The 12780-nt window shown below is 39.9% G+C and overlaps 1 protein-coding gene across 13 annotated transcripts in view; it reads left to right on the top strand.

Annotated features, from left to right (window-relative positions):
* Positions 1 to 12780, top strand: part of LOC311302107 (ankyrin repeat and SAM domain-containing protein 1A) — a 132084-nt gene that overhangs the window by 50545 nt on the left and 68759 nt on the right. For all 13 annotated transcript variants that reach the window (XM_084427725.1, XM_084427726.1, XM_084427717.1 and 10 more), the window contains 5 exons: positions 7366 to 7662; positions 9102 to 9177; positions 9262 to 9363; positions 9451 to 9537; positions 10689 to 10861. In XM_084427725.1, coding sequence (XP_084283851.1) covers positions 7366 to 7662; positions 9102 to 9177; positions 9262 to 9363; positions 9451 to 9537; positions 10689 to 10861 — 735 coding nt within the window. The remainder of the gene's footprint in view (positions 1 to 7365; positions 7663 to 9101; positions 9178 to 9261; positions 9364 to 9450; positions 9538 to 10688; positions 10862 to 12780) is intronic.

Here is a 12780-nt window from a genome sequence, read left to right as displayed (position 1 = left end):
TGATAGATTTTTTTTAGCAGTCTTTGATGAATATACATTTTAAAAGAACCGCATTTATTTGCAATGGAAATCTTTTGTAACATTGTAAAAATGTGTCATTATAATGCATCCTTGCTGAATACAAGTATTAATTTCTCCCAAAAAATTAAATCAATTCTTACTGACCCTAGACTTTTCAGCGCTAGTGTAAGTAGAGTTAGGGTTACTATAGTATGTTTCTACGATAAATGGTGTGTTACTATAATAAGCATAAAAATACTCAGAAAACCAAAATATTGGGTGAAACACTCAGTTTAAACTGGAGTAAACGATTTCTATCTGTCACTGAGGGTACGTTTAAAAGACAGTGATGGACTGAAAAGCTTTTCAGTATCGCATTTTTCGTGTACAGACCATAGACTGTAAAAAAATATGGACGTAGTGTCCGTTACGTCACCCGTAGGTTTCTGAAGCCTAAAGTGGGCGTGGCCGACCGTCGCCATCTTGGCAGCGCGTCACTCCCGAATTTATTTATTTTTACAGTCAGACACTGAGCTGAGGTAACGTGACGGCTAACAGACAGCAGACAAACGGCTAATGATGACTAATGACCACAGCAGCGGGAATCCACCTGTCACTCAAAAGTGGACACCCTTAATTATGCAGAAATTTAAGGCTTAATATAATTTAAACGGATGAGTTATAAAAAAAAATTGTCATGAAGGGCAAAATTAGCTGTATAGACCAAAGCCACTTTTTGCTCCAGGCTGTAAACATGCTTTTTTTTTTTTCTGCTGTAAAGTTGGGCATTTCAACATGGGGGAGATGCAGATTTGACTCACTTCTGCACTCAGCCTCAGGCGGCCAGTCGATGAATTGCCGTTTAATTCACTTCCGTGTTGGTTTCAAGAGAGAGACAGGGAGGTTGCCGCTTGGTACAGACAACAATGTTGTCAAAGCTATCCCAGTTCACACAGATCCGTGAAAACGACTAGTGCTGTATTATTCATGCCAGGCCACCGTAGGTGGCGATGTCACTGTGTACAGAAAAGCGACTGAACATATAGACCTTATGTAGCCCCGCCCCTTTTCAGCGCTGCGCTCATTGTCTTTTGACTTCCGGTTTGTATTTTCACAGCGATTTTGCGTGTTTATTAATGAACGGCTCGTTTTAAAATCTTCCCGGTCGACTGACATTTGTTAAGACATCTGCTTTAAACATTACAGCCCTCATGATAACTTTCGTTAACTTTACATTAAGTAAATCCACTTCAAAAGCTAATTACTCCTGGGCAGCAGCGCCATAGAAATATCAGAGAACGTCTAATAAGGCGAGAAGTTTCACTCTCAGTACACTTCCGGCTTCTGAAATGGTTGCAGTTCCACTCTGATTCCATATGAGGGCGCTCACAGGACGAGTGCAGAATGAATGGAGGTCTATGGCGCTATACCCCTCAAAATCCACTTTTCTCAGGATATAATTTTTTGTCTAGTAATTTGAATGTTGTATTCGAAAGGAGATGCAAAGAAATGACACATCGCTGGGTGTTAGATTTTTTAGAGTCACTTATTTGCTTTAAAAAGTGTCAATGACGTCATACACATCGTACGACCAGAGATACTGCTTTACGGCAATCCTTCAGTCACTCTGGTGCTTTCGCGCTCTGCACTTTCTTTTCTCTCGAGGCATCGACAACACAGCTGACACAGGTAAACACACGTGCTAGAAGAGTTTTTGTTTTGTTTGTTTCTGGTCCCGCTTCGGATGCCACGATGCCATCAAGCGGTATCTCTGGTCGTAATCAGTCCTTCACTGACCAATCAGCGTTCATTAGCAGAATGCTAGCGTGTTATGGGCAACAACAACTCAACCTGTAAGAAATCGAAAGGACATAAGTACTCGTTCATTCAACTTTTGACCTATAACCCATGTTGAACTTGCAAAACCTACTATCAAATCTGAGATTTCTCAACGGCAGTCGGGTGAAAGAGACACATTTAGCCGTCTAGCCCCATAGACTCCCATTCATTCCGCACTCATGGGCGATCGCCCCCAGTGGAACTCTGGTGGAACTACAACCAAAATTCGGTACAATAGGGCTTAATAGGGAGTGGGCAGGCTCTCCGTAGACGGGCTCTGGAAATATACAGAGCGACTGCAAAAACGGAAGTTAAAAGACAATATTCTAAAGATTCGGCGCCCTCGTTTCTCTGGCGCATAAGGTCTATAGACAGAACACGTAATACACATGCGCATGATGTAGTTTACACGGAGATGATAAAGGTATCGCTTTCAAAAACTTGCACTTTGAAACCCGTTTTCAAAAGTTAGGGTGGGTTAGGCCCCCAAAACGCTGTTGTCGTGTAAATGAACGGCCAAAACTTGTAAAGTTGTCTGTGTTCGGTTGAAGACGGTGTCGTGTAAACAGCCCTTGAGAGAGTTGCAATACAAATGTAATAATCTGCAAAGGATAAATGCACAATTCAGCCATTTTAATTTTCCTGTCTACCTTTTGTTAACAGGCTTTGTGTCTATGATGCTTTATAATGCTCACTGGTTTTGAATGAAGTCTCGTTCGTGTTTTTTGGCCTGAACTCACTGGTAGGAATCTAGTCCTGTCTGAGACTAGAGATTTCCCTCATCCGTCATGTTGGCTGAGTTTGCCAGTGTGTTCCAGCATGGCGCTCACAACCCGTGATCTCTTCGTGACATTAATTGTTTAAAATCACATCAGTTGTGCAGCGGGAACTTTTTCTCTTTCTCTCTCACTCTAAAAGCTTTTATGTGTGGGTACCAAACGTCCCTCGGACTCTTTGAGAAATGTGAAATGCTCTGCTCTCTTCCCAGAGAGATGGTAATGTGGAAAGCGCTCCCTCCAGAGAGATGACACATCTGTGTGTGTGTGTGTGTGTGTGTGTGTGTGTGTGTGTGTGTGTGTGTGTGTGACAGAAACACAGAGAGCGCTTCAGTTCTGTCAGTCTATGGTTGATTTTGGCGACTGTGCCTGATTGTAAAGAAACCTGTCAAGAACACATCCAGGTCTTATTTCACTCTAAAAGAAAGAGATGATATTTTTCTTAATGGTAAAAAAGGGCTTAATTTCCTATAATATTATTTGCATTGCAATGTTTTATTTTAGTATTATTTTATATCATATTGTAGTATTTATTAATGAAAAATAAATAGATTTGTTTTTAGTTTTCAGTTTTAGTTTAAGTTTTAGTAATGTAATGTAACTGTGTAAAGTTTATTAGTTTTGATTTTAAATATTTGTTATTATTTCAGTTTTACTTTGTCATTTTAATATCTCAACAAAAACTTATTTTATTTCAGTTAATTGCCAAGGCAACATTTCTAAGTTTTTTTTTTTTATAAAAAAAAAAAAAAAAAAAAAAAATATATATATATATATATATATATATATATATATATATATATATATATATATATATATATATATATATTTATAATTTTTTAAAATAATTTTAGTTAACAATAACAACAATAGATTTAATCGCATAAGCTCAAAAAAGATGTTAGTACTGTAATGTAAAAACATTATTCTATATTATTTTAACTAATTATGCAAATTTTTGTTTTACTGACTTTATTATGATTTAAATAAAATTCACTATTTTTACTTTTTTTTATATACCGTAAAAATGACTGAACAATGTAATTTACGTTAAATTAAATGTACATTAAATTGTTCATTAAAATAAGGTAACAATGCAAAAAAATTAATGCTTGTAAAAACATACAATTATATAAATAAAAAAAATACTGCACTTTGTTAGCATTAGTTAACTACATTAGTTAACCTGAACTATTGAACAATGCATACAGCATATATTAATCTTAAAGGGATAGTATATATATATATATATAGGTTTAACTTGAGGGTGAGTAAATGATGACTAAATATGCATTTTTGGGTGCATTCATGTATGTGTGTGTGTGTGTGTGTGTGTGTGTGTGTGTGTGTGTGTGTGTGTGTGTGTGTGTGTATTGATATTTTTTCTTGAGCAGGAAGCGTGTCAGTGTGTGCCAGTGCTCTGGTGGCGGCAGCGGTAGCATCTGTTCCCCCCCCCCCCACCCCTTTGCCACAGGGCACACACTGATGATGTAATCACTCCTCCCGCTCCTCACCGGTTATATGCTGATGATGTAATCATCATGACATCACGTGGTAGGTCAGCTTTCAGCTCTGATTATCCTGATCCGCGCGCATGTGCGCTGACCCGACATGCATATCATAACCCTTCTGGAATAATCCCAGCATAGGCCGACACGTCCGGCTGCGTTCACATCTCAACACGGGACTCCATGCAGTCACGCAACGCACATGTGAAACTTGTGTTAATGCGCTCCTTTGGTTTGCTCCCTCAGGAAGGCCACATGCGTTCACATATGGAGTCATGTGATCGGATGAGGGATGGCAGGAGTCATCGGGCTTATTAAACCCAGAGAGAGCGAGTGTGAACAGAAAGATAAGCTCGTTTCGTCATGTTTCGTCCAGAGCTCAGGAAAGGCCATCGCTGTGAGACTTCAGACTCTTAGTTCACACAAACATCAGCGCTCACACATCCTCATGTCGTTCCAAACCCGCAAGACCTTCGTTCATCTTCAGAACACAGACGCTGAAGATTAATATGTTGTTAATAAAGTGGTAAATTAATTTTTTTGTGTGCAAACAAAGCACTTGCCTGACTGAGGTTAAACCACTGGAGTCACATGATTACTGTAATGATGTCTTTGCTGTGTCTCTGGGGCTTGAAGCGGTAGTTGCGTAGCCTGTCAGTGGAGGGACAGAAGACTCAGATTTCATTAAAAAGATCTTCATTTGTGTTCTGAAGACGAGCAAATGTACCGTTCACTGTTCTTGTTGCAGCGAATCATCATAGTCATTTGATCAAAGTATGGATCCGCATCGATGTATTATCACACCCCTAGTTTGCTCTAGACGGTTTATGTGCTTTTGTCATTTCCATTTTTTTTTTTTATATTGTTATTTAGTTTTATTTTTGTTTAACTTATTTTAATAAGTAAACGTTCTTTATTTCAGTTAGTTGGCAAGGCACGAGTTATAATTTTTTTATAATTTTATTAAGTTTTGCAAGTTTTTCATGTAATACTAATATTTTATTTTATAGCTGTATTTTAAAAAACTAAATCGTTTTAATTATACTAGTAATGATGATGACGTAGTACTGATGCTGAAGGTGCAGTAAAGTGTGTTTATGAGAGTTATGTGTGTGCTTGTGTGCGCGCTGAAATGCTCCGTCACACAGGTCAAACACACACTCAGTGTGGGGTTTCTGTTCAACACGCGTGTTGTTTTGAAATGTCACAGAGAAATCAGCACTTTCTATTTTAAAAACACAGCGAAAGCGCACTTCTCCTGACAGTCAGTCGGTCGGTCAGCGCTGGACCGGAAGCAACATGAAAATGAATCTGTTGTGTTTGTGGAAAGACTCTGAGCCTCTGTGGTGTCCGGTTCCTCACGAGAGAGAGAGAGAGAGAGAGAGAGAGAGAGAGAGAGACAAGTGTTTGATGAGAGAGTGATGAAGCTCATGAAGGAGTTCAGTCCAGCTGTTTCCTCACGGATATCTGGGATCTCTGCGCTCACTGTCACTCGAAAGATGTGAGAGCTGATATTAAGGGATCTGATTCTGCTGTGTGTGTGTGTGTGTGTGTGTTGTGGTTTTCCTTTTTTCAGTTTGAAGAATAAAGGGTTTGCTGTGTTTGTTTTCCCGTCTGTGGAGGGAAACGACAGGTGTAGTTTTGTTCTCTCTCTCTCTCTCTCTCTCTCTCTCTCTCTCTCTCTCTCTCTCTCTCTCTATATATATATATATATATAAAAATAACTATATATAATAGTTATTATTAATGGTGATGGTAATAATGATAAATACATTTGTACAGTAGAATTTTTATTATTGTTAACATATAGTAGTAATAATCATGATAATTTGATCATTTAATCATCATCATCATAATATTAATAATTAAATTATAAATGGTAATACAATAATAATAATAATGAATATGATGGTAATAATTATGAACCAAAAATAGTTTTATTAATATTCATGTCATTATCTTAATAAAAATGGTAATAATAAAGAATAAAAATGCAATAACTATTTTATTAATCATCTTAATAATAGTTTGTTGTTGTTATAAGATTCATAATAATGATGTGTGTGTGTGCGCACAGGAGGCTTTACCCACTGTGATGATGTAGTTGTGGGGTGTGGTCATCAAACCAGCACATATTCATTGACTCCGGCTCTGCTCTCACACACACACACACACACACACACACACACACACACACAGTCACTCAGAGTGGTGGAGTGTGTGTGGCTTGTGTCTGCTGCTGCCAGCTGCCCGGAGAGTTTCACAAGCCTCAGAGACACACACACACACACACACACACACACACACACACACACACACACACAGAGTTCTCTGCACAGCTCTGGAGGAACCCGAGTCTGATGATGAAGGGCTCAGTCAGATTCTCACTAGCAGTTTTTGAGCTCTAGGGTATTTTGTGTTTAATTCCATAGTTATTATTACACTCAAGATTTGACTTTATTCAGTCAGCAAACAAAGCAAATATAGCAGCACCCTCTGGTGGTCAGGTTTCAGTACATCAGTCATTGTGAAGTTGAATGATTTGCTACAATCACGCTGCACATTTCAAACTATGAGCCATTTTGTCTAATTATGTCTAATTTAAGTATAATATTGCAAATACCAAGAGTGATAGTTTGCCAATGTCTAAGATATTGACCAATGATCAAAAGTGACGGTAAAGTCGTGCACATATAGTCCCAAAAACACTTAAGCCAGACGTAATGTTTGAATATCAATACATTAGATACAACATATCGAATCAAGTGTCATTGATTTTAAAGATAACACAAAGACACTTTACACGCCATGAAATTTCACAAAAATATGTTTTTAACGCTTCTAGTGCTGAAATTGAGACTTTGAGTGTGTGTGAGACGAGTTGTCTGCATGCGGTCAAGCTTGCATGTCCTCTTCTGCTCTCTCTGTCTTTCTCCGGCTGAATAACAGTGTAAGACTGTTGTGATTTGTGTATTTTACATCAATTCAGTCTGATGTTTTGTCTAGAAAGTTCCGAATCTTCCACAATCCTGCTCTGTTTCGACTGATCTTGTTTTTTGTGTCGTTCTCCTAAAAGCAGGCTTTATTGCCAATGCGAAGCTATGCTCACATAGCTTTACCACTTCTAAAGTGTCTTCAGCGAAGGCTACAACTGCCTGGATTCGCTTGAAAATGGTTTATTTCTCACACTTTTCAGGCCCAAGCACTGAAGTAACGACATCTCTCCGTCCTCTTCTCCGCAGAACAACGACAACGAGACGCCTCTGCACTGCGCGGCTCAGTACGGGCACACGCGGGTGGTGCAGCTGCTGCTGGAGGAGCTGACCGACCCCACCATGCGCAACAACAAGTTTGAGACGCCGCTGGACCTGGCGGCGCTCTACGGCAGGCTGGAGGTGGTCAAACTTCTGCTCAGCGCTCATCCCAACCTGCTCAGCTCCAACACCAAGAAGCACACGCCTCTCCACCTGGCCTCGCGCAACGGACACCTGCCCGTGGTGGAGGTGCTGCTGACCGCCGGCGTCGACATCAACTACCAGGTGAGGACGTCTGGGCCCAATATCACGCAGGAGTGCCATGATGAAGCATTGAACCTAAAATCTTGCATCAGCTACTCACCTTCATGTCTTTCCAAACGTGTACAACCTTAATTCACCTGCAAAACACTAATGAAGATATTTGAATGAAATCTTGAGAGATTTCCGTCCCTCTGTTGACAGTCTATTAACCAAAAACTCTGACATTTCAAAACTTTCATTAAGAGTTTGTAAAATAAATCCATATGAATCGAGCAGTTCAATCCAAGTATTCTGAAGTGATGTGATTGACTGATTGAATTGGATGTGATGGATTTAATTTAGGCTTTTATTCACATATAAACATTGATCAGCGAACGTGAAATGTGGTAATTGGAAGCTTGTTTAACGTGTGAGAACGAACCTCATTGGCGTTAAGGAAGCTCAAAAGTACTGCGAAACACGCAAGAATGAATCTCATTGGTTCACGCGCATCAAGCAAGCATGATTGAGCCGTTTAACAATCATCTCTCAGTGTTCCAAAGATGAACAAAAAATGGATTTGGAATGACATGAGGATGAGCAAATGATGACAGAATTTGTATTTTTGGGTGAACTAACCCTTTAAATTCTCCTGTTATGCATTCGCATTTAAAGTATTAAAGCATTGTATCCCTTAAAACCCATCTTTGATCACCAAAATTACACATTTAAGAGTTGTTTCGTTGAAAAAACATTCTTCATGCCTTAAAATAGCTTGAATGTAACTCCACACCCTAATTTATTATACGTGGTTCTATGAATATGCAAATGATCCCCACCTCCACTCACTCTCAGCCGCTCATAGATCCACTCGTTGACGATCACACGTTGATCTGATTGGTTACAAGCTAGTTTGTGACGTCAGAAACACCAGCGATTTCAAAGCGTGTTTTTGAGACTGTCTTTGGTTCACTGCAGTTTTAAGGAGAAAATACTCAGCAATGATGTCGACTTATGAATCTGCACATGGTTTGTCTTAAAGCACATTAAAAACACCACAAATGCTGTTTCATGTTGACTTGTGTCCAAGTGCATATCAGTGCAGGTGTGTGTTGGCGGGGCTTTTTAACAGTCATGACAGGTGGTTTTACCTCACGGTGATCTGAGCTAACAGCTCTTTAACACCTTGCCAGAACACCGTCCGTACCTGAGAAACCTGCTCACACACTTAACAGTAACAACCTGCCATCTGCCTCTCACTCAGAGCAGTGGCCCACATTCACACAGTCTGCTTTGTCTGATAACATACTGAGAAAGCCAGTGCAGTGCGAAATCGAGTCTCTCTGCTCTCCGCTGGGTTCTGATATGTCACATCGGACTCGGTTATTGCCGTCAACTGACCCGAAACACAATGTACAAGAGCGTTTAACCTCCACTACTTTGCTATCGTGTTATTTAAGTGTCATTGTGTTCGTTCACAGACAGAGAAAGGCAGCGCCCTTCACGAAGCAGCTCTATTCGGAAAGACGGAAGTAGTGCAAAAACTACTCAACGCAGGTAAAAACAAAGGCAAACTCAGAAATTACCAGTCCTTTGACTGCCGGAAATGTCCCCAGGACGCTCTGTCTGAATGTTCTTCAGGTATTGATGTGAATATCGTGGACAGTAAGAATCTAACAGCGCTGGACACTGTTAGAGACATGCCCTCTCAAAAGAGCCGACAGATCGCCTCCCTCATACAAGGTACGTCTGGAGCATATCTCACACACACACCACTGAGCCGGTTCCTCCTCCGGTCCTCGGTTTCACGCTTGTCTTGTGTCTCTGCAGCTCACATGAGCGGGCGTCCGTCAGACACGGGCCTCCCTCCTCCACCAGTGCCTCCACCTCAAGAGAGCCTGAGCCCCAAGAGAAAAGGTCAGAGCAAAACTTCAGCTGTCATGTGCTCTAGGTTTTTTGGGTGAAATTGTATTTAGACCTTGTTTGCACCTGGTATTAAAATGCGTTTCGGTCGATCGGATGAAGTGGATGACGCTAAATACAGGAGTAAACGGGTCTAAGATGTTTTGAGCTTGTCCACTTTCTATCACTTCCAGAGGTAGTTGAAAACACATTCGACCGGATTGCTTTCGTAGTGTAAACGCTCATGTGGTCGAATGTGTTCAAACAGCCACAAAAGACCGTCTATTCTTCACTTACTGACCTAATGAGTAACATTATGGGAAGAGCTCTAGCCAGACAGGATTTAAACTGGCGGCTGAAGACCCAAGTTTAGTTTGAAGATGAAAAATGTACCAAGCACAATGTTCTCTCACCATTCCTGATTTCTAACACACACTCAGTGTTCAGCTGGTCTCGAGTCTGTCAGAGCAGAAACTTAAGCTGCTGTTCTCCGTGTGTTTTTCCATCGTCTCCGGTCGTGTTCATATGTAATCTGCGCAAGCTTATTTCAACCATTAGATTGAAAGATTTGAAAAAGCCCATACATTTCCTCGCCCATAGACCCTCCCCTCGAAGAAATCAGGACAGAAGTGGCTGAAAGTGGGCAAAAGAGACGGATTAAAACACCAGGTGTAAACAGGGGCTAAATTACACAGATTTATTTTGCTGTGAATTGTTTTACCACCGATTTCAAGGGAGTGAACGGCTCTGTCTAGGACGTCCCAGGTCGTCGTTTAGCGATTACGACAAGACGTGAACGCACCAATACTACTTTTTGAAATGTTTTATCAATGCAGACTGTGTTTTAATTATTTACTTTTTTTATTATTATTATTATTATTTATTTTTAATTACACCATTATTCCATCCCGAAAATAGTCTTGTTTTAAATTTTGTTTGGTACATTTCCTTGCATTTGGTCATTTGTATTATCTGGAGATGAACATTAATAAATGAATGAGTGAAAATGAATGCCGTATTGGAGTATGAGTCCGGCCAGTGGCAGATCCTGATTCCTCTCTCTCAGCAATACTTGTTTGTCTCCCTCTCCAAATACAAATGATGCTGATGCTCATTGTATCCTTTGCTGTACAGATGTTGTAATGTGTAAATGTGTGTTTTCACAGGAGAAGTGGAGCAGCAGGTCAGTGAGCTCATATCCGGTTTGTCTCCGACCCCCGTGGAAGAGAGTCCGTATGAAGCCTTGTTTGAGGCGTCCTCGTGTCACTCTCTCGACAGCCTGGCCAGCGGAAAGTCCTCGGACAGAGACTCCGGGCGGCCCGACAGTGAAGCCGGGAAGGTGAGGATTCGATATACGGATATTTCTGTCTTTGAAATCCTTGTTGGTTGAAATCAACCAATTTCATTTCGTTCGTTTCATTTCTATATCCACTGCCTGGCAAAAAAAAAAAGTTACTGTTTGGATATAAATATGTAAATACTTAAGAGTCCATGATTAGATCATTATTGCAGTGATTATTATGTTTCTATCATGTTACATGTTTGGCAACAGTTCTTCTAACCCTAGTTGATGGAGTGTGTAGCTTTTACTTTCTTAAACAACCATGTAGGAAGACACATCATGGCCATATTCCAGGATGACAAGGTCAAGATTCTTCAGTCTCAGACTGTGAAAGAATAGTTGGGAGGGAGTATGTAGAATCATTTAACACATTAATTGACACCTTAAATTAATTGAAAGTCTTTGGGATGTGCTGGAGGAGACTTTACAGAGTGCTGGACTCTTGCATTGTCAATTCAAGATCTTGACCAAAAATGTATGCACCTCTTTATGGAAATAAATGTTGTGATGTTACTTTTTATCAAGATGTGCATCAATGAATTTAAGGTCTGGACTCAGAGGTTTAAATTCATGTTTGAAAAATGATTCTTCATGCTCCTCCCGACCATTCTTTCACAATTTGAGCCTGATGAATCTTGACATCGTCGTCATCCTGGAATATGGCCATGATGTGTCTTCCTACATGGTTGATCAAGAAATGAAAAGCTACACACTCCATCAATTAGGGTTAGAAGAACTGTTCCCGAACGTATAACATGATAGAAACATAATAATCACTGAAATAATGATCCAGTCATAGACTCTTAAGCTTTTGCCTAGGTTTTTTTGTCCAGCAGTGTATATGAAATTGTACTCTCAATTCTGTATGTAAGAAATATGCTAGCCAAGGAGGCAATTCCGATGAGGAAATGTAATTGATATTTATAAAATCGTAGTTTTGACTCTAGAATCTGATTGGATGAGCCTCGTCCCAAAGTCTTCATTAAAGGGATGTTTCACCGCTGGAAAGATGAATGTGTATTTAAATTGGGTAATTTATGTAGTAGAAATGTGAAATTATTTTAGAAGTTGGTGCCTTCTAGACTGAGAAAAGCCAGAAAATGTATTTTTGGCTCATGTGGATGAAAGACAACAACTCCCAGAATGCACTTTCATCGCTGCACTGAGGCCACTCCCAAGCCACGCCTACCAGTTACAGAGGCCAGTATCGGAAGAAATGATACAACTAGGCCACTGGCTGACTCGAAACCGAAAAGACGCCGTTTTATCGTGAGATCCCCCTATGGGCGGGTTAAAACATGCGGAACGAGCTCCTCCTACTGGCTGGAGTCTCTCGCCTCTGGACAAAAAAGCCTCTGATGACGCAAAATGAAGATTTTTGCATCATCTGAGGGTTTTTTCCAGACACACAATACAGAAATCTCTCGTCTCAGGGGGACATGAGGGAGGGGGAGCACGGCCATTCGAGAATACCACCGGGTTTCTACTGATACAAAGATTAATGCTAATCGGTGAAGTATCCCTTTAAATGCTAATAAATGCACTTGTGGCCACACATTATATATGAATTAAAAGCGTAAACATTCATTTAATGAATTTATATTACTTGGCAGAAGAATTATGATTATTATGTTAATATTTAATTATACGTTCAAGATATTTATTGAACTTTAGTATATTTTATCAAATAGTTTTTGCCTTTTAAGCAATAAATAAAATGATGATGCAATGTGAAACAGTGCGCACAGTTTTATTGGTCGGTTATTCTTTTCAATTACTTTATTTTCAGTAGCCTTCTGTGAAAGCTGAAGATTTGGTGTAGTAGTTTCTTCCACTAGATGGAGACTTTTAATTACAGGTCCATCATGGTGTTCACTTTGAACTTTGGTAACACTTTATTTTACAGTGTCCTTGTT

The sequence above is a fragment of the Rutilus rutilus genome (genome assembly GCF_951802725.1).
Source record: "Rutilus rutilus genome assembly, chromosome: 13".
NCBI classification, from domain to species: Eukaryota; Metazoa; Chordata; class Actinopteri; order Cypriniformes; family Leuciscidae; genus Rutilus; species Rutilus rutilus.
The sequence above is the reverse complement of the archived record's forward strand: the minus strand, read 5'-3'. Positions and strand labels throughout refer to the sequence as shown.